The sequence below is a fragment of the Mobula birostris genome, chromosome 3, assembly GCF_030028105.1.
Source record: "Mobula birostris isolate sMobBir1 chromosome 3, sMobBir1.hap1, whole genome shotgun sequence".
NCBI classification, from domain to species: domain Eukaryota; kingdom Metazoa; phylum Chordata; class Chondrichthyes; order Myliobatiformes; family Myliobatidae; genus Mobula; species Mobula birostris.
Genome location: NC_092372.1, coordinates 11,297,030 through 11,315,472, shown reverse-complemented (window position 1 = coordinate 11,315,472; position 18,443 = coordinate 11,297,030). Strand labels below are relative to the sequence as shown.

At 42.7% G+C, this 18,443-nt stretch overlaps 1 protein-coding gene across 4 annotated transcripts in view; it reads right to left on the bottom strand.

The window, feature by feature from the left end:
* Nucleotides 1-18,443, bottom strand: part of rab27b (RAB27B, member RAS oncogene family) — a 186,266-nt gene that overhangs the window by 16,569 nt on the left and 151,254 nt on the right. For all 4 annotated transcript variants that reach the window (XM_072252214.1, XM_072252212.1, XM_072252211.1 and 1 more), the window contains exons 3-5: nt 16,636-16,721; nt 9,165-9,268; nt 504-627 (exon numbers count right to left, since the gene is read on the bottom strand). In XM_072252214.1, the coding sequence (XP_072108315.1) occupies nt 504-627; nt 9,165-9,268; nt 16,636-16,721 (314 nt within the window). The remainder of the gene's footprint in view (nt 1-503; nt 628-9,164; nt 9,269-16,635; nt 16,722-18,443) is intronic.

Here is an 18,443-nt window from a genome sequence, read left to right as displayed (position 1 = left end):
ACTCCTTTCACTGTACCTTTTGATGCACATGGGATAAATAAATCTGAATCTGAATCTCAGTGAAACCTATCAAATATTGAAAGGCCTAGATAGACTGGAGGTGGAGAGGATGTTTCCGATGGTGGGCCAGTCTGGGACCAGAGGACATAGCCTCAGAAGAGAGGGACATCCATTTAGAACAGAGACAAGGAGGAATTTCTTTAGTCAGAGAGTGCCATAGACTGCTGTGGAGGCCAAGTAACTGGGTATATTTAAAGCAGAGGTTGATAGATTCTTGATGAGTCAGGGTGTCAAAGGTTAGGGGGAGAAAGCAGGAGAATGGGGTTGAGAGAGATAATAAATCAGGCATGATGGAATGGTGGTGCATATTCGATGGGCCAAATAGCCTAATTCTGCTGCTAGGTCTTATTGTCTTAAAATTAAATGGTCACTTGAATCTCCTCCTGCCTGAGCCCCCGGAGAGTGAATATCAAAATAAAAAGCTCCAGTGAGCAAATACTCACCCGTATTTTTCCGCTAGCTCTTTCGCTTGTTTCTCCTCTACCTCCCTCTGATCGGATAAATCTGCTTTGTTCCCAATTAGCACCACATCAGGATTCTCACAGTATGCATTTGCTTGGAGCTGACCTGAATAAAAAGGGAGCATTAAAAATGTCAGTAACTCAAGCAACCTGGAGGTGGCAGTGAAGAGTCTGAGCTGCTCTGAACCGGGAGGCTCAAGCACCGAAGCTGAGAACGGCAAGTTTAAAAAGCAACCCACGCAAATTGCCGGAGGAACTCAGCAGGTTTCAGTCGATGTTTCAGACCTTCTTCAGGACTGGAAAGGAAGGGGGAAGATGCCAGAATGAAAAGGTGGCGGGGTGGGGGGGGGGGGAGGAGAAGGAGGATAGCTAGAAGGTGATAGGTGAATCCAGCTGGGTGGGAGAGGAAGGAATCTACTGGGAGTGGGGAGTGGACCATGGGAGAAAGGAAAGGAGGAGGGGCACCAGAAACAGCTGATAGGCTGGGGAGAAGGGAAAAGGTAAGGGGAGGGGGTTGACACAGAGTGGGGAATTGAAGGGGGGGGAGTTAAATTATCAGAAGTTGGAAATGTTGATGTGCAGGTTGGAGGCTACTCAGACAGAATATCTGTTGCTCCTCCAGTCTGACCATGACCCCATGATGGCACGATACAGCTACAGCATGTCAGAGTGGAACTGGGGACGGGAATTAAAATGGTTGGTCACTGAGAAATCTTGTGTTTGGTGGACGGAGCACAGGTGTTCGACCAAGCGGTCCCCAGTCTATGTCGGGCCTCGCCCATGTAGAGGAGACGGCATCGGGTGTACTAGAAACAGTGCAAGTGTCGAGTGTCCATTTCCCTCTGTAGATGCTGCCTGACCTGCCGAACCCCTCCAGCAATTTGTGTGTGTGTTGCTTCAGATTTCCAGTATCTTTTGCAGCCTCACTGATGTGCGTCAGTGCGTTTGCTTTTCACCATAGGGTATAATTTCTGGAACTTGCAGTTTAATAACAATTAGGTGGAAAGTGCTTTACAACATAAAAACATAAGAATACAAAATAATAAGAAAACAAAGACCGTAAGGTATAGGAGCAGAAGTACATCATTCGGCCCATTGAGTCTGCTCTGCCATTCAATCATGGGCTGATCCAATTCTTCCCTCCCCACTCCCCCGCCTTCTCCCCATACCCTTTTCATGCCCTGGCTAATCAAGAACCTATCTATCTCTGCCTTAAATACACCAAATGACTTGGCCTCCACAGCTGCTCGTGGCAACAAGTTGCACAGATTTACTACCCTCTGACTAAAGTAATTTCTCCTCATCTCTGTTTTAAATGGGTGTCCTTCAATCGTGAAGTTGTGGCCTCTTGTCCTGGATTCCCCTACCATGGGAAATAACTTTGCCATATTTAATCTGTTCAGACCTTTTAAAGTTCGGAATGTTTCTATGACACTCCCCCTCATTCTCCTGAACTGCAGGGAACACAGCCCAAGAGCTGCCAGACGTTCCTCATACGGTAACCCTCTCATTCCTGGAATTATTCTCATGAATCTTTTCTAAACACTCTTCTATGTCAGTATACCTTTCTAAAATAAGGAGCCCAAAGCTGCACACAGTACTCTAAGTGTGGTCTCACGAGTGCCTTATAGAGCCTCAACATCACATCCCTGCTCTTATATGAAATGAATGCCAACATTGCAATTATATTCTTCACCACTGACTCAACCTGGAGGTTAACCTTTAGGGTATCCTGCACAAGGACTCCAAAGTCCCTTTGCATCTCTGCATTTTGAATTCTCTCCCCATCTAAATAGTAGTCTGCCCATTTATTTCTTCCACCAAAGTGCATGACCATACACTTTCCAACATTATATTTCATTTGCAACTTCTTTGCCCATTCCCCTAAGATATCTATGTCTCTCTGCAGGCTTTCTGTTTCCTCAACACTACACGCTCCTCCACCTATCTTTGTATCATCGGCAAATTTAGCCACAAATCCATTAATCCCATAATCCAAGTCATTGACATACGTCATAAAGAGCAGCAGTTCCAACACTGACCCTTGTGGAACTCCACTGGTAACTAGCAGCCAGCCAGAATAGGATCCTTTTATTCCCACTCTTCGATTTCTGCCAACCAGCCAATGCTCCACCCATACTAGTAACTTCCCTGTAATTCCATGGGCCCTTAAGCAGCCTCATGTGCGGCACCTTGTCAAAGGACTTCTGAAAATCTACTGCATTTCCTTTGTCTACCCTGCTTGTAATTTCCTCAAAGAACTACAGTACTCAGGCAGGATTTTCCTTTCAGGAAACCATGTTGGCTTTGGTCTATCTTGTCATGTGCCTCCAGGTACTCCGTAATCTCATCCCTAACAATTGACGCCAACAACTTCCCAACTACTAATGTCAGGCTAACAGATCTCTAGTATTCCTTCTGCTGCCTCCCACTCTTCTTAAATAGCAGAGTAACATTTGCAATTTTCCAGTCATCTGGTACAATGCCAGAATCTATTGATTCTTTAAAGATTATTGTTAAAACCTCCGCAATCTCTCCAGCTACTTCCTTCAGAACCCAAGGGTGTATTCCATCAGGTCCAGGAGATTTCTCCACCCTCAGACCATTAAGCTTCCTGAGCACCTTCTCAGTCACAATTTTCACTTCCCTGACACTCTAGAATGTCTGGTATATTGCAGGTGTCTTCCACTGTGAAGACTGAGAAAAATATGCATTCAGTTCCTCTGCCATGTCTACGTCTCTCATTACAATATCTCCAGCGTCATTTTCTATTGGTCCTATATCTACCCTCAACTCTCTTTTACACTTTATATACTTAAAAAAGCTTTTAGCATCTTCTTTGACGTTAGTCGCTGGCTTCTTTTCATAATTTATCTTTTCCTTCCTAATGTCCTTCTTAGTTTCCTTCTGCAAGTTTTAAAAGCTTCCCAGTCCTCTATCTTCCCACTAGCTTTGGCTTCCTTGTATGCCCTCTCTTTTGCTTTTACTTTGGCTCTGACTTCACTTGTCAGCTATGGTAGTGTCTTTCTCTCATTCGTAAATTTCTTTTTATTTGGAATATATCTGTCTTGCACTTCCCTCATTTTTCGCAGAAACTTCAGCCATTGCTGTCCTTCCTGCTAGTGTCCCTTTCCAGTCAACTTTGGCCAGTTTCCCTCTCATGCAGTTGTAATTTCCTTTGTTCCACTGAAATACTGACACGTTGGAATTTAGTTTCTCCTTCTCAAATTTCAAAGTGAACTCGATCATATTGTGATCACTTCAATCATATTGTGGGACAGGAGTAGACCATTCGACCCATTATGTCTGCCTCACTATTCAATGTGATTAGGGCCAATTTGATCTCGGCCTCATCTCCTTTTCTGTGTCGTGGCTCTCAATTTGAACATTAGAACATTACAGCACAGTACAAGCCCTTTGGCCCACATAGTTTTGACAACTTTTGAGCTACTTCAAGATCATTTTAATCCATCCCTTCCACATAACCCTCCATGTGCCTACCTAAGAGTTTCTTTAATTTCCCTAATGTATCTGCCTCTACCACCACCCCTGTCAGGGTATTCCATACATCCACCACTCTCTTTGAAAAGAAAACTTACTTCAGGCACCCTCCCACTATAGTATCCTTAAAATTATGCTCTCTCGTATCAGCCATTTCCACCTGGGAAAAGGGATTGTCTATCCACTAGATCTATCATCTTGTACACCTCTATCAAGTCGTCTGTCATCTTCCTTCACTCCACGAAAGAACCTTACAGCACAGTACAGGCCCTTCAGCCCAAATTGTCATTCCGACCTTTGAACGCGACCTTCCCCAATCTTTCTAAAAATGCCTCAGCACTTAAAGAACTTGTCTTCTCAACCTCTCTCAAGCATGGCCTGTTCTCAGACCTGGAATGGAGACATTTTGTTATTTTGTTTGTACAGTTGTAAAAGGTTTATCTGGCTTGATTAGCAGCTTCAGAGGAGGATACTGCCCCACCTGATCTGGCTTTGCATCTAACTTCAGTTTTACACAGCTGACTCAATGCCCTTGAGGAGATTTCATGCTGGTTCTAACCACTGCCTTGACAGGTTTGCCAGCATTCCAAAGACTAAATAATAAATACTATGTCAGCTACTTCTCTGGCTTTGTCTGCAGTACACAGGACGTATGTAGTCAGAATTAGAATCAGGTTTATTATCACCGGCATGTGATGTGAAATTTCTTAACTTCGTAGCAGCAGTTCAATGCAATACCTAACCCAGCACAGTGAAAAAATAACATAAATAAAATAAAACATAATAATTAATAAACAAGTAAATCAATTACATATATTGAATAAATTATTTAAAAATGTGTACAAACAGAAACACTGTATATTAAAAAAAGTGAGTTAGTGTCCAAAGCTTCAATGTCCATTTAGGAATCGGATGGCAGAGGGGAAGAAGCTGTTCCTGAATCATTGAGTGAGTGCCTTCAGGCTCACCCATGGTCCGAGATTTCCATGAGTTCAAAGTAAATTTTTATTATCAAAGTGTCATCATATACTATCTTGATATTCCTTATGTTGTAGCCATTCACAGTAAAGAAATACAATAGAATTAATGGAGAAACTAAACACAAAGACTGACAATGAATGTGCAAAAGAGTAACTGTGCAAATACAAATAAGTAAATAAATAATACTGAGAACATGAGTTGTAGGGTCCATGAAAGTGAGTCCACAGGTTGTGGAATCAGTTCAGAGTAGAGGTGTGTGAAATTATCCACACTGGTTCAGCAACCTGATGATTGTAGAGTAATAACCGTTCCTGAATCTGGTGGTTCAGGTATAAGACCATAAGATATAGGAGCAGAATTAGGTCATTTGGCCCGAGTCTGCTCCGCCATTTCATCATGGCTGATCCATTTCTCTCTCAGGCCCAGTCTCCTGCCTTCTCCCCATATCCCTTCATGCCCTGACCAATCAAGAATCTATCAATCCCTGCCTTACGTATACATAAAGACTTGGCTTCCAATTGGTCTGTGGCAAAGAATTCCACAGATGAACCACACTGCGGCTAAAGAAATTCCTCCTCATCTCTATTCTGAAAGGATGCCCCTCTATTCTGAGACTGTGTCCTCTGGTCTTAGACTCTCACCATAGGAAACATCCTCTTCACATCTACTCTATCAAGACCTTTCAGCATTCGATAGATTTCAATGAGGTCACTCCCCATTCTTCTGAATTTTAGTGAATGCAGATCCAGAGCCATCAATGCCTTTCATCTGACAAATCATTCAATCCTGAAATCATTTTCATGAACCTCCTTTCAACCTTCTCCCATGTCAGCACATCCTTTCTAAGGCAAGAGGCCCAAACCTGCTCACAATACTCCAAGTGAGGCCTCACCAGTGCTTTATAAAGTCTCAACATTATGTCCTTGCTTTTATATTCTAGTCCCCTTGAAATTAATATTGCATTTGCCTTCCTCACCACACACTCAACTTGCAATTAACCTTTAGGGAATCCTGCATAAGGACTCCGAAGCCCCTTTGCACCTCTGTTTTTTGTACGTTAGTCAACCATTTCATTTCTTCTGCCAAACTGCATAACCATACACTTTCTGACACTGTATTCCATCTGCCATTTCTTTACCCATTCTCCTAATCTGTCTAAGTCCTTCTGTAGCCCCCCTACTTCTTCAGACCTAACTGCCCTTCCATCTACCTTCGTACCTTCTGCAAAGTTTCCAACAAAGACATCAATTCCAACATGCAAATTATTGACATATAACATAAAAAGAATCAGAGCCCTGTGGAGCACCACTAGTCATCGGCAGTTAGCCAGAAAATGCTCCCTTTATCCCCACTCTTTGCTTCTTGCCGATCAACCAAAGCTTTATCTATGATAGAATTTTTCCTGTAATAACATAAGGCTCCCTTATCTCTGGCCTGATGGAAGCAGTGAGGAAAGAGCATGGCTTGGATGGTATGGGTCCCTGATAAATGATGCTGCTTTCTTGTGGCACTGCTCCTTGTAGAGGTGCGGGATTCTACACCAGGCTGTGACAACTCTGTGGAATTTTTCCATTACTATAAAGCTGCAAAAATAACTGGCTGCCATGGGGTGAGTTTCAACCTGGAAGATAGGAACTCAGAGAAAGCAAACCTTGAAACTATCCAGCGAACACTACTCGTGATGAGGGTTCACGGACTGAAACATTGACTGTTTACTCCTCTCCCTCGATGCTGCCTGACCCACTGAGGTTCTTGTGTGTGTGTTACTCTGGATTTCCAGCATCTACAGAATCTCTTGTGATTATTGTATCTTCAAACTGATTCAAAGGAAGAGGTGGGAGTCCGAAATGCAGGTCTAACTTTGTGTTTACTTTAAGTGAGGTGTGCACATGCCACGCGGTAGCATGATGCCATATGCAATTCATATGAATTATTTTAATGAATAAAAATGCTTATTCAACAAGATAACAAGATTACTCAAATATTACTGAAATGTTAAATGTACAACTTTTATAATTACCAATGAACTTTGCTTCATTAGCTTGCATTAAGACAGGATTCTTTCACATGATTGACGATATTCCCATTTTTATAATGGGCATTGTTAAGGACTGCATGCACTTTGAATGATTGTACATACTTTAAAACAGCTCATCATAGTCTTTTCTTAAAAATGGTGACGTCTTCATCATAAACAAGAGAAAATCTGCAGATGCTGGAAATCCAAGCAACACACACAAAATGCTGGAGGAACCTGATCCTGTTATTGTTCTATAATTTGTTGAGTATGCCCACAAGAAAATAAATCTCAGGGTTGTACATGGTGGCATATATGTACTTCGATAATAACATTTACTTTGAACCTTGAACCAGTTAAACTGTGACCGCTGTCATCAGACAACCAATCAGTTTCCTAATTTGCTTCAATTTCATGAGTATCAACATTAGCTTTTGTCATGACCCCAGAGTCTACTATGGGGTTTCCATGTCCCCATACGCAGGCTGTGGAATGGGTTTGGCAATCACGCTCATGAGTATGAACGTTCCAGCCCATTCGTGTTTCATTGTAGTGGTATTTAACTCCCTTCATCTCATTCCAGTCTTGTCTTTTATGATGGGCTTCATGCAAACTATGCAATGGTCTCAACAAAGGCTTGCAGAGTTCCTCCAATATTTTGTGTGTGTTGCTCTGGATCTCCATCATCTGCAGAACATCATGTGTTTATACAAATTTGCTTTGCTGTCTCCTTTCATAGCTCCCTCTTCAAAGAATTCAACATGCACATCAGGAAAGACATACATTTGACGAAGCCATGCTACCTCCGTTTAATCAAAGGAAAGTAATGCACTTCTTCCATCCCAGTTATCAGTCTAATAATATCCTCATGACAGAACGAATGATTGAATGCCTCCACTTTCTGAGGAGGCTGCAGAGAGCTGGGCTATGCACATCTATGCTCAAGTCATTCTACAGATATGCTGTAGAGAGCTTTCTAACAAGCACCCCTTTATGGTATGGAAGCTGCACTGCAGCAGACAAAAAGGCTCTGTAACAAGTAGTCAAATAAGCCCAAACATATCACAAACACCGTATCAACACATCACTTTAAAACTTGGGAAGCTTATGGTTAGGACATCTGCATGATTTCCACTAACCTATTTAAAGACAGTAAGACATAGGAGCAGAATTAGACCATTTGACCCATCAAGACTGCTCTGCTATTCAAACATGGTGATTTACTTTATTATTTATTTATTTATTGAGCTGCAGAGTGGAGTAGGCCCTTCCAGCCCTTCGAAATGTGTCTCCCAGCAATCCCCCAATTTAAATTAGCCTAATCATGGGCAATTTACAATAACCAATGAACCTACCAACCAGTACGTCTTTGGACTGTGGGAGGAAACAGGAGTACCTAGAGGAAACCTATGCGGTTATGGGGAGAATGTACAAACTCCTTACAGGCAGCGGTGGGAATTGAACCTGGGTTGATGGTGCTAACCATCACGCCACCATGTCCCTCAAAACACCATTCTCCTGTCTTCTCATTGCAACCATTGGCGCTCTTACTAACCAAGAACCTATCAACCACTGCCTTAAATACACCCAGTGACTTGAATTCCACAGCTGTCCTTGTCAATGAATTCCACAGATTCACCACTATCTGGCTAAAGAAATTCCTCCTCATCTCTGTTCTAAAGGGACGTCCCAAGTGAATATCATCTGGCCTTGTTGATTACTTATTCTTCAGTATTATGATATTCTTCATTACTGTTGCTTAAGTTAATTTTGATGGGTGTTTGTCCCTTGGGATGACAAGCTATACATTCCACGCAGTGGCCATCTGCACACCAGTTTGTGAGTACGGATTAACAAGTGGTGTTTAAATAATGAAGTTATGAAGTTTCCAAAAGTACATTGATAGAAAATTCCAAATTCCTGAAGCATGCACTCTTACAATTTCTCAGAATTCTTACATTTCCCAATGTAGAGGGACAGGTTATTTGAGTTTTCAAAACACTCCACTCTTTGAAAAAGTCAAGCCAAGTCACTTTTTATTGTCATTTCGACCATAACTGCTGGTACGGTACACAGTGAAAACGAGAATGTTTTTCAGGACAAAAAATAACTTAACTTGGAAAAATTTGAGTTCTGTAACTTACTTATCCAGTTCCGCACATTCATGAAACTCTGCTGACTTGTTAGGTCAAAGACCAGTAAAAATCCCATGGCATCTCTGAAGAAGGCTGTGGTAAGGCTTCGAAACCTACCGGAACAAAACAGATGTCATACCAATTCAAAAACACATACCTAAGTTGTGTAACAACAGTTACATCTATCACTATAGTCAACCATGGAAGAATGCCTCATTATGGAGTTTCAACCTTGCAAGTAAGCTATTTAAAGTTATACAAAACTCTGTTTTAAGAATCAGCTCCTCCCTACAGTAACAAATGCTTTCCTGGAATTAAGATAAAGGGGTCCCAGAAAAATTTGGATGATTTACATTTAATGATTTATTATTTAGGAACAATTTCCTCCCGTTCACCATTTCTGAATGGTCCACGAACCCATCAACATTACTTTTTTATTCTTTTAGTTAGCACTATTCATTTACTTTTTGATTTATGTAGAACAACTAAATTCACGATTCATGTCAGTGATAATTAACCTGATTTTGGTTCAGGAACCGTTATTACCCTTCCAGCAACAGGCTCCTGAATTAGCATGGATAACTTCCCTCAACACTGAACTGATTCCACACCCTATGTCACTTTCAAGGACTCTACAACTCACGTTCTCACTATTATTTATTTACATTTTTTTTGATTTACACAGTTTGTCTTTTGCACATTAATTGTTTGTCAGTCTCATGCATAGTTTTACATAAATATATAAATTATATATAATTGGGCACCATGGTAGCATAGTGGTTAGCACAACGCTATTACATCTCGGGGGTGTCAGAGTTCTGAGTTCAATTCCAGTGTCCTCTGTCAGGAGTCTCGGTATGGTCCTCCCTGTGGAATGTGTGGGTTTTCCCTGGGTGCTCTGGTTTCCATCCACAGTCCAAAGACATACTGGGTAGGTTAGCTTGTCATTGTAAGTTGTCCTGTGATTAGGTTAAGGTTAAATGGGTTACTGGGGGTTGCTGGGTGATGCAGCTGCAAGGGCTGGAAGGGTCTATTCTGTGCTGTATCTCTAAATAAAGAAAGAAATATCTTTTGTTACATTTCTTTATTTCTAAACTTCTAAGTTAATTTCTTATCAAAGTATAGGTATTGCTACCAAACTTGTTTTCTTATTGAGATTTATTTTCATGCAGGCATTCACAGTAGAATAATGGAATACAATAGAATAGGGGCGGGGAGGAGAAGAAGGCGGCGCGACGCAGCACGCATGGCCGCTCCAAAATGGTATTGGTATTTGTTAAGTAGGTACCGTACACAATCCTGATTTGATGGAGACAGACGTGAGAAGCACGGAGGAACATCTGGAGAAACTTCTGAAATGCCCGCTTCGCTGCCGCTGCTACAGTGCGATCGAGAATCTCTAGAGGGGAAGGCCCCAAATCTTCGGCTTTGCCTATTGTCTGTTGCCAGGGCCAGCAGAGGTGGTGCTCGGTGCTCGGTGTCGGAAGGCTGGTCAGAGGCTCGAAGTTTTCAGATGGGCTCAAGAACCGGCTGTGGTCGGGTGCTTCCAGGATGCTGCATTGGCAAGTTTGCGGCACTGGAGGTTCATGGCAGGGAGAGTTTCTCCCTCCTACCGTCTGCGTGAGATGATGGGACTTTCGAGAGACTTTGAGACTTTTTTTACCGTGCCCATGGTTTGTTCTTCATCAAATTACGGTATTGCTTTGCACTGTTGTAACTATGTGTTATAATTATGTGGTTTTTGTCAGTTTTTTAGTCTTGGTTTGTCTTCTTTTCTGTGACGTCATTCTGGAGGAACATTGTATCATTTCTTAATGCATGCATTAGTAAATGACAATAAAAGAGGACTGTGTGTCCTCATAATCTAATCTAATCTAATCAAAGTTCCACACAATGACTGACAAACAGGCAATCTGCAAATGAAACAGGCACAAAATGCTGGAGGAACTCAGCATGACAGGCAACATCGGGCCCAAACGTTGACTGTACTTTTTTCCTCAGAAGCTGCCTGGCCTGCTGAGTTCCTCCAGCATTTTGAGTGTGTTGCTCAGATTTCCAGCATCTGCAGATTTTCTCTTGTTTGTATTGTACAAAAGAAGACAATATATACAAATATAAAAACTATACTAAATACGCAAACACGAGGAATTCTGCAGGTGCTGGAAATTCAAGCAACACACATCAAAATTGCTAGTGAACGCAGCAGGCCAGGCAGAATCTCTAGGAAGAGGTACAGTCGACGTTTCAGGCCACGACCCTTTGTCAGGACTAACTGAAGGAAGAGCTAGTAAGAGATTTGAAAGTGGGAAGGGGAGGGGGAGATCCAAAATGATAGGAGAAGACAGGAGGGGGAGGGATGGAGCCAACAGCTGGACAGGTGATTGACAAAAAGAATATGAGAGGATCATGGGACAGGAGGCCCAGGGAGAAGTAAAAGGGGGAGGGGAGGAAAAACACAGAGGATGGGCAAGGGGTATAGTCAGAGGGACAGATGGAGGAAAAGGAGAGAGAGAGAAAGAATGTGTGTATATAAATAAATAACGGATGGGGTTCGAGGGGGAGGTGGGGCATTAGCGGAAGTTAGAGAAGTCAATGTTCATGCCATCAGGTTGGAGGCTACCCAGACGGAATATAAGGTGTTGTTCCTCCAACCTGAGTGTGGCTTCATCTTTACAGAAGAGGAGGCTGTGGATAGACATGTCAGAATGGGAATGGGATGTGGAATTAAAATGTGTGGCCACTGGGAGATCCTGCTTTCTCTGGCAGACAGAGCGTAGGTGTTCAGCAAAACGATCTCCCAGTCTGCGTGTCCAACATATTATTCTCCGTAACTTCCGCCACCTCCAAAGGGATCCCACCACTAAGCACATCTTTCCCTCCCCCACTTCTGCTTTCCACAGGGATCGCTCCCTACATGACCTCCTTGTCCATTCGTCCCCCCCATCCCTCCCCACTGATCTCCCTCCTGACACTTATCCTTGTAAGTGGAACAAGTGCTACACATGCCCTTACACTTCCTCCCTTACCACCATTCAGGGCCCCAGACAGTCCTTCCAGGTGAGGCGACACTTCACCTGTGAGTCGGCTGGGGTGATATACTGTGTCTGGTGCTCCCGATGTGGCCTTCTATATATTGGCAAGACCCGATGCAGACTGGGAGACCGCTTTGCTGAACACCTGTGCTCTGTCCGCCAGAGAAAGCAGGATCTCCCAGTGGCCACACATTTTAATTCCACATCCCATTCCCATTCTGACATGTCTATCCACGGCCTCTTCTACTGTAAAGATGAAGCCACACTCAGGTTGGAGGAACAACTCCTCATATTCCGTCTGGGTAGCCTCCAAATTGATGGCATGAACACTGACTTCTCTAACTTCCACTAATGCCCCACCTCCCCCTCGTACTCCATCCGTTATTTATATACACACATTCTTTCTCTCACTCTCCTTTTTCTCCCTCTGTCCCTCTGACTATACCCCTTGCCCATCCTCTGGGTTTTTCCTCCCCTCCCCCTTTTCCTTCTCCCTAGGTCTCCTGTCCCATGATCCTCTTATATCCCTTTTGCCAATCACCTGTCCAGCTCTTGGCTCCATCCCTCCCCCTCCTGTCTTCTCTTATCATTTCGGATCTCCCCCTCCCACTTTCAAATCTCTTACTAGCTCTTCATTCAGTTAGTCCTGACGAAGGGTCTCAGCCCGAAACGTCGACTTTGCCTTTTCCTAGAGATGCTGCCTGGCCTGCTGCATTCACCAGCAACTTTGATGTGTGTTGCTTGACTATACTAAATAAATAGCTAAACAAATAACATGAGTTGTAGAGTCCTTGAAAGTGAGTCCATAGATGTGGAATCAGCTCTGGGTGGAGGTGAGTGAAGTTATCCACTTTGGCTGAGACGTCCAATGGTTGAAGGGTAGTAACTCCTGTAAATACCTGGAAGAAAGTGAATTTCAGGGTAGTATACAGTGAAATATAGGTACTTCAATAATAATTAACTTTGACTTTGATTCTAATCTGAGTTCAGTAACACATGAAGAGGAGAAAATAGAATTCTGTTCATCATGAAGAAATACAGTTACAAATTATAACAGGCCTTCATTTATAGTACAAGACTAAGAAGGAAGACCCTGTTGAATATGTGTTTAGGTTTCAGTTTAAGTCATTTAATCATTCAGAACTCATGGTTAATGTGCTCAGAACAAAACATTTCTTGATTGGCTTGTCAGCAGTGAATAGCAGAACCATAGGAGCTTGAAGGGGACATCCTGCTGTTTGGTCATTATCTCACTCTAAGACCAATGAAACACATTTGTACAAAAACAGGATTTTCCAAATGTGCAATTCAGGAAGAAACACAGAAGCAAACTGTAGAAATGCACAGCTGGTCAGGCACCATCTGTAGGAGAAACTGAAATAATGTGGGAGGATTACCTCTGAAGGGAATTTGGGGGAGGCGGGTGGTGAAAGAGGAGTGCAGTAGAGATAGGGAATTCCATAGTTAGGGCAGCTGACAGGAGATTCTGTGGACGTGATAAAGACACCCAGATGGCATTTTGGCTCCCAGGTGCCAGGTTCAGGGAAGTCTCAGAATGAGTCCACAGCATTCTAAAGAGGGAGGGTGAACAGCCGGAGGTCATGGTACATACTGGTACCAACGACACATCTAGGAAAAGGGATGAGGTCCTGAAGAGAGAATATAGGGAGTTGGATAGAAAGCTGAAAGTAGGACCTCCAGGGTAGTAATCTGGTTTGCTACATGTGCCACACATCATTGAGGGCAAGACTGGGATGATTTGGCAGATGAGTGCGTGGCCGAGGAACTGATGCAGGGAGCGGGGTTTCAGATTTCTGGATGATTGGGATCTCTTCGCGGGTAGGTACAACCTGTACAAAAAGGATAGGTTGCACTTGAACCTGAGGGGGACCAATATCTTTGTGGGCAGGTCGACTAGAGCCATTGGGGAGGGTTTAAGCTAATTTGGCAGGGGGATGAGAACCGCAATGATATGGCTGAAGATGAGGTAGTTGGTTTACAAGTAGATACACTGAATAGTGAAACTGTGAGGAAGACAGTCAAATAATGGGGCAAAATTGCAGTCAGTGGGATGAGTTGAAGTGTAACATGGGGGCAAAATCAAAAAGGGTGATGAAGGTGTTGTATTTTAATGTATGTAATATATGGAATAAGATAGATCATCTTGCAGTGTAGTCAGAGATTGGTAGGTATGACTTGATGGGCATTACTGAGTCACAGCTGAAAGGAGACCATGGTTGGGAGCTTAACATCCAAGTATACACATTGTATTGAAAGGACAGGGGGGTGGGCAGAGGGGGTGGAGTAGCTCTGTTGGAAAAAAATGAAATTAAATCTTTAGAAAGAGGTGACATAGATAGTAAGATGTAGAATCCAGTAGATAGAGTTAAGAAACTGAAAGAATAAAAGGACCCCAATGGGAATTGTATACAGGCCTCTAATTAGTAGCCAGGATTTGGGATACAAATTACAACAGGAGATAGAAAGGCATGTAAAAAGGAGCAATATTATGATAGTCATAGGGGAATTTCAATATGCAGGTAAATTGGGACAATCAGGCTGGTGCTGGATCCCAAGAGAGGCAATTTGTAAAATGCCTACAACATAGATTTTTAGAGCAGCTTGTGGTTGAGCCATCCACTGAATGGCAAATCTGGCCTGGGTGTTGTGTAATGAACCAGATTTGATTACGGACATTAAAGGAAAGGATCTCATAAAAGGCTGTAATCATAATATGTTAGAACAGAGATGAGGAGAAATTTCTTTAGCCAGAGGGTAGTGAATATGTGGAATTCATTGCAACAGGCAACTGCGGAGGCCAAGTAATTAAGTATATTTAAAGCAGTGGTTGAGAATTGCTTGATTAGTAAAGGTATTAAAGGTTACGGGGAGAAGGCAGGGGAAATGTGTAGAAATAAATAGTAAATCAGCCATGATAAAATGGCAGAGCAGACCCAATAGACCAAATGGCCAGTTTCTGCTCCTATATCTTATGAACAGTCCTTCATCAGAAATGAAACAAGGTTGGTTTACTCTTGTCACAATGAAAGGCTTGTTTTGCACACCAACATTCAAAGTTCAAACTACATTTATTACTAAACTAAATATACTACCATGAGATTCATTTTTGTAGGCATTCACAATAAAAAAAAGGGAATACAATAGAATCTGTGAAAATCTACACATAAACAAAGACTGCCAAACGACCAATGTGCAAAAGAAGATAAACTATGTACAAACATTGCTGCTATACTTTCTTTTAAAGTTATGCCTTTCTGTCTTGCAGAGAAAGCCTCCTACTGTCCACTCGGTCTATGACTCTTATCATCTCGTACACTTCAACCAATCCTCCTTTCCTCCAAAGAGAAAAGACCTAGATCACTCAGCCTATCCTCATGAGACATGCTTTCTAATCCAGGCATCATTAGGATGCTGTGGTAGTGTAGTGGTTAGCAAGACGCTATTACAGCTCAGTGCTTCGGAGTTCAGAGTTCAATCCTGGCATCCTCTGTAAGAAACTTTGTATGTTCTTCCCATGTGTGTGTAGGTTTCCCTTGAGTGCTCCGATTTCCTCCTACTGTCCAAAGATGCACCTGTTAGTATGTTAATTGATCATTGTGATTAGGCTAGGGTTAAATTGATTGCAGGATGATGCAGCTCGGTGGGCCGGAGAGGCCTGTTTCGCAATGTATCTCTAAATAAATAAATAAATAAACATTACCCTGGTTCTTGATCTAAATCCTTCAACTAAGGAAGGCCAACACACCATATGCCTTCTTAACGACCCTATCAGCTTGCACTGCAACTTTGAGGGATCTCCTCCCCACTGCTAAGAATTCTGCCATTAACCCTGATTTCTGCCTTCAATTTTGACCCTCCAGGTTTCATGGATTGAATTGCAACTGCTACTTCCCAGCCCAGCTCTGCATCCTATAAGCATCCCCTTGTAACCCTTGACAACCCTATACACTATCAAATCACCACCAACTTTCATGACGTCTGCAAACTACAAATCTACAAGAAAGCAGCATCCATCATCAAGGATCCCAGCAGCCCAGGCGATGCTCTTTTATTACTGCTGCCATCAGGAAGGAGGTAGAGGAGCTTCAGGACCCACACTACCAGGTCAGTTCCTACCACTCCACCACCAGGCTCCTGAACTGATGTGGCTAACTTCACTCACCTCAACACTGAACGGATTCCACAATCCATGGACACCCTTTTAAGGACTCCACAAATTGCATTCTCAGTATGAATCCCAAGGTTGTATCATGTATACATACTTTGATAATAAATGTACTTTGAACTTTGAACAGTCCAGACCTCTGGTTAACATAATGAGACATTGTTATATCTTTGTCTAACGGCCTCTGTCATTGTTTGAGAAAATTAAATCAATCATTGTACAAAATATAAGGTAACTCCAAAATAGTTATCAGAAACATTACCTTTCCTGCCCAGCTGTATCCCACAGCTGGAGATGGATTCTAAACGGGTTTCCTGTTTTACCATTTGAGCCTCCCACGTGATGTACCTAAAACGTAAATAAAATCTTTCAGTGGTTTTAATTTGGTAGGTCAAAGATGGCTTGTTGCAGACAACTATTGAAATAAACAATTATTCACATCAGCCTACAATTATTAAACACAAGAGATTCTGCAGATGCTGGAAATCCAGAGCATCACATACAAATAGAGGAACTCAGCAGGTTAGGCAGCATCTGTCAACATCATCTTTATGAGCCGTGTCATATAATGTGGGTGATCATCCTCTTTCCGTGACCATGACTGTTTTTGGAAATTTTTTCTACAGATGTGGTTTGCCACTGCTTGCGTCTGGACAGTGTCTTTACAAGACAGGTGACCTCAGCCACTGTCAATACTCTTCAGAGTTTGTCTGTCTGGCATCAGTGGTTGCATAACCAGGACTTGTGATAGGCACCAGCTCATACGACCATCCACCACCTACTCCCATGGCTTCAAGTGACGCTGGTCGGGGGGATAAGCAGGTGCTACACCTAGCCCACGGGTGACCTGCAGGCTAACAGAGGGACAGAGTGCCTTACACTTTCTTTGGTAGAGAAATATCTCCACCCCACCATCCATCTATGGAAATGTATAAATAGTCGGCATTTTGGGCTAAAACCCTTCAACAGGACTGAAAAGGAAGGGGCTAAAAGCCAAAATAAAAAAGGTAGGAGGGAAGGATAATCCTTTAACATTATCATGAGAAAGGATACAATCAGAGAGGATAGGAAAATTTTTAATTGGGGAAGGGCAAACTATGAGGCTATAAGGTTAGAACTTGCGGGTGTGAATTGGGATGATGTTTTTGCAGGGAAATGTACTATGGACATGTGGTCAATGTTTAAAGATCTCTTGCTGGATGTTAGGGATAAATTTGTCCCAGTGAGGAAGATAAAGAATGGTAGTGTGAAGGAACCATGGGTGACAAGTGAGGTGGAAAATCTAGTTGAGTGAAAGAAGGTAGCATTCATGAAGTTTAGGAAGCAAGGATCAGATGGGTCTATTGAGGAATATAGGGTAGCAAGAAAGGGGCTGAGAAGAGCAAGAAGGGGGCATGAGAAGGCCTTAGCGAGTAGGGTAAAGGAAAACTCCAAGGCATTCTTCAATTATGTGAAGAACAAAAGAATGACAGGAGTGAAGGTAGGACCGATTAGAGATAAAGGTGGGAAGATGTGACTGGAGGCTGTGGAAGTGAGCGACATCCTCAATGAATACTTCTCTTCAGTATTCACCAATGAGAAGGAACTTGATGAAGGTGAGGACAATATGAGTGAGGCTGATGTTCTGGAGCATGTTGATATTAAGGGAGAGGAGGTGTTGGAGTTGTTAAAAAACATTAGGATGGATAAGTCCCCAGGGCCTGACGGAATATTCCCCCGGCTACTCCACGAGGCGAAGGAAGAGATTGCTTTCCCACCACAGACATAAGGCTCACTGGTCTATAACTACCCAGACTATCCCTACTACCTTTCTTGAACAAGGGGACAACATTCGCCTCCCTCCAATCCTCAATGGTGGTTCTAGGAGCTGATTCTGAGACTGCAAGAAATTGTTTGTACAGCTCTGGACACCTTTCTTCTCTTTTCAACTTCCTGTCTTTTTCTTCTTCTAGTTTCTTGTAAATGTCTCGGCATTTGCTAATTTCTCAAGAATTATCCTCTTCCACTTCTTTTGGACTTAAGTCATCTTCCTATTTTCTTTTCCTTTATGTTCTTTCTAGTTTGTGCACA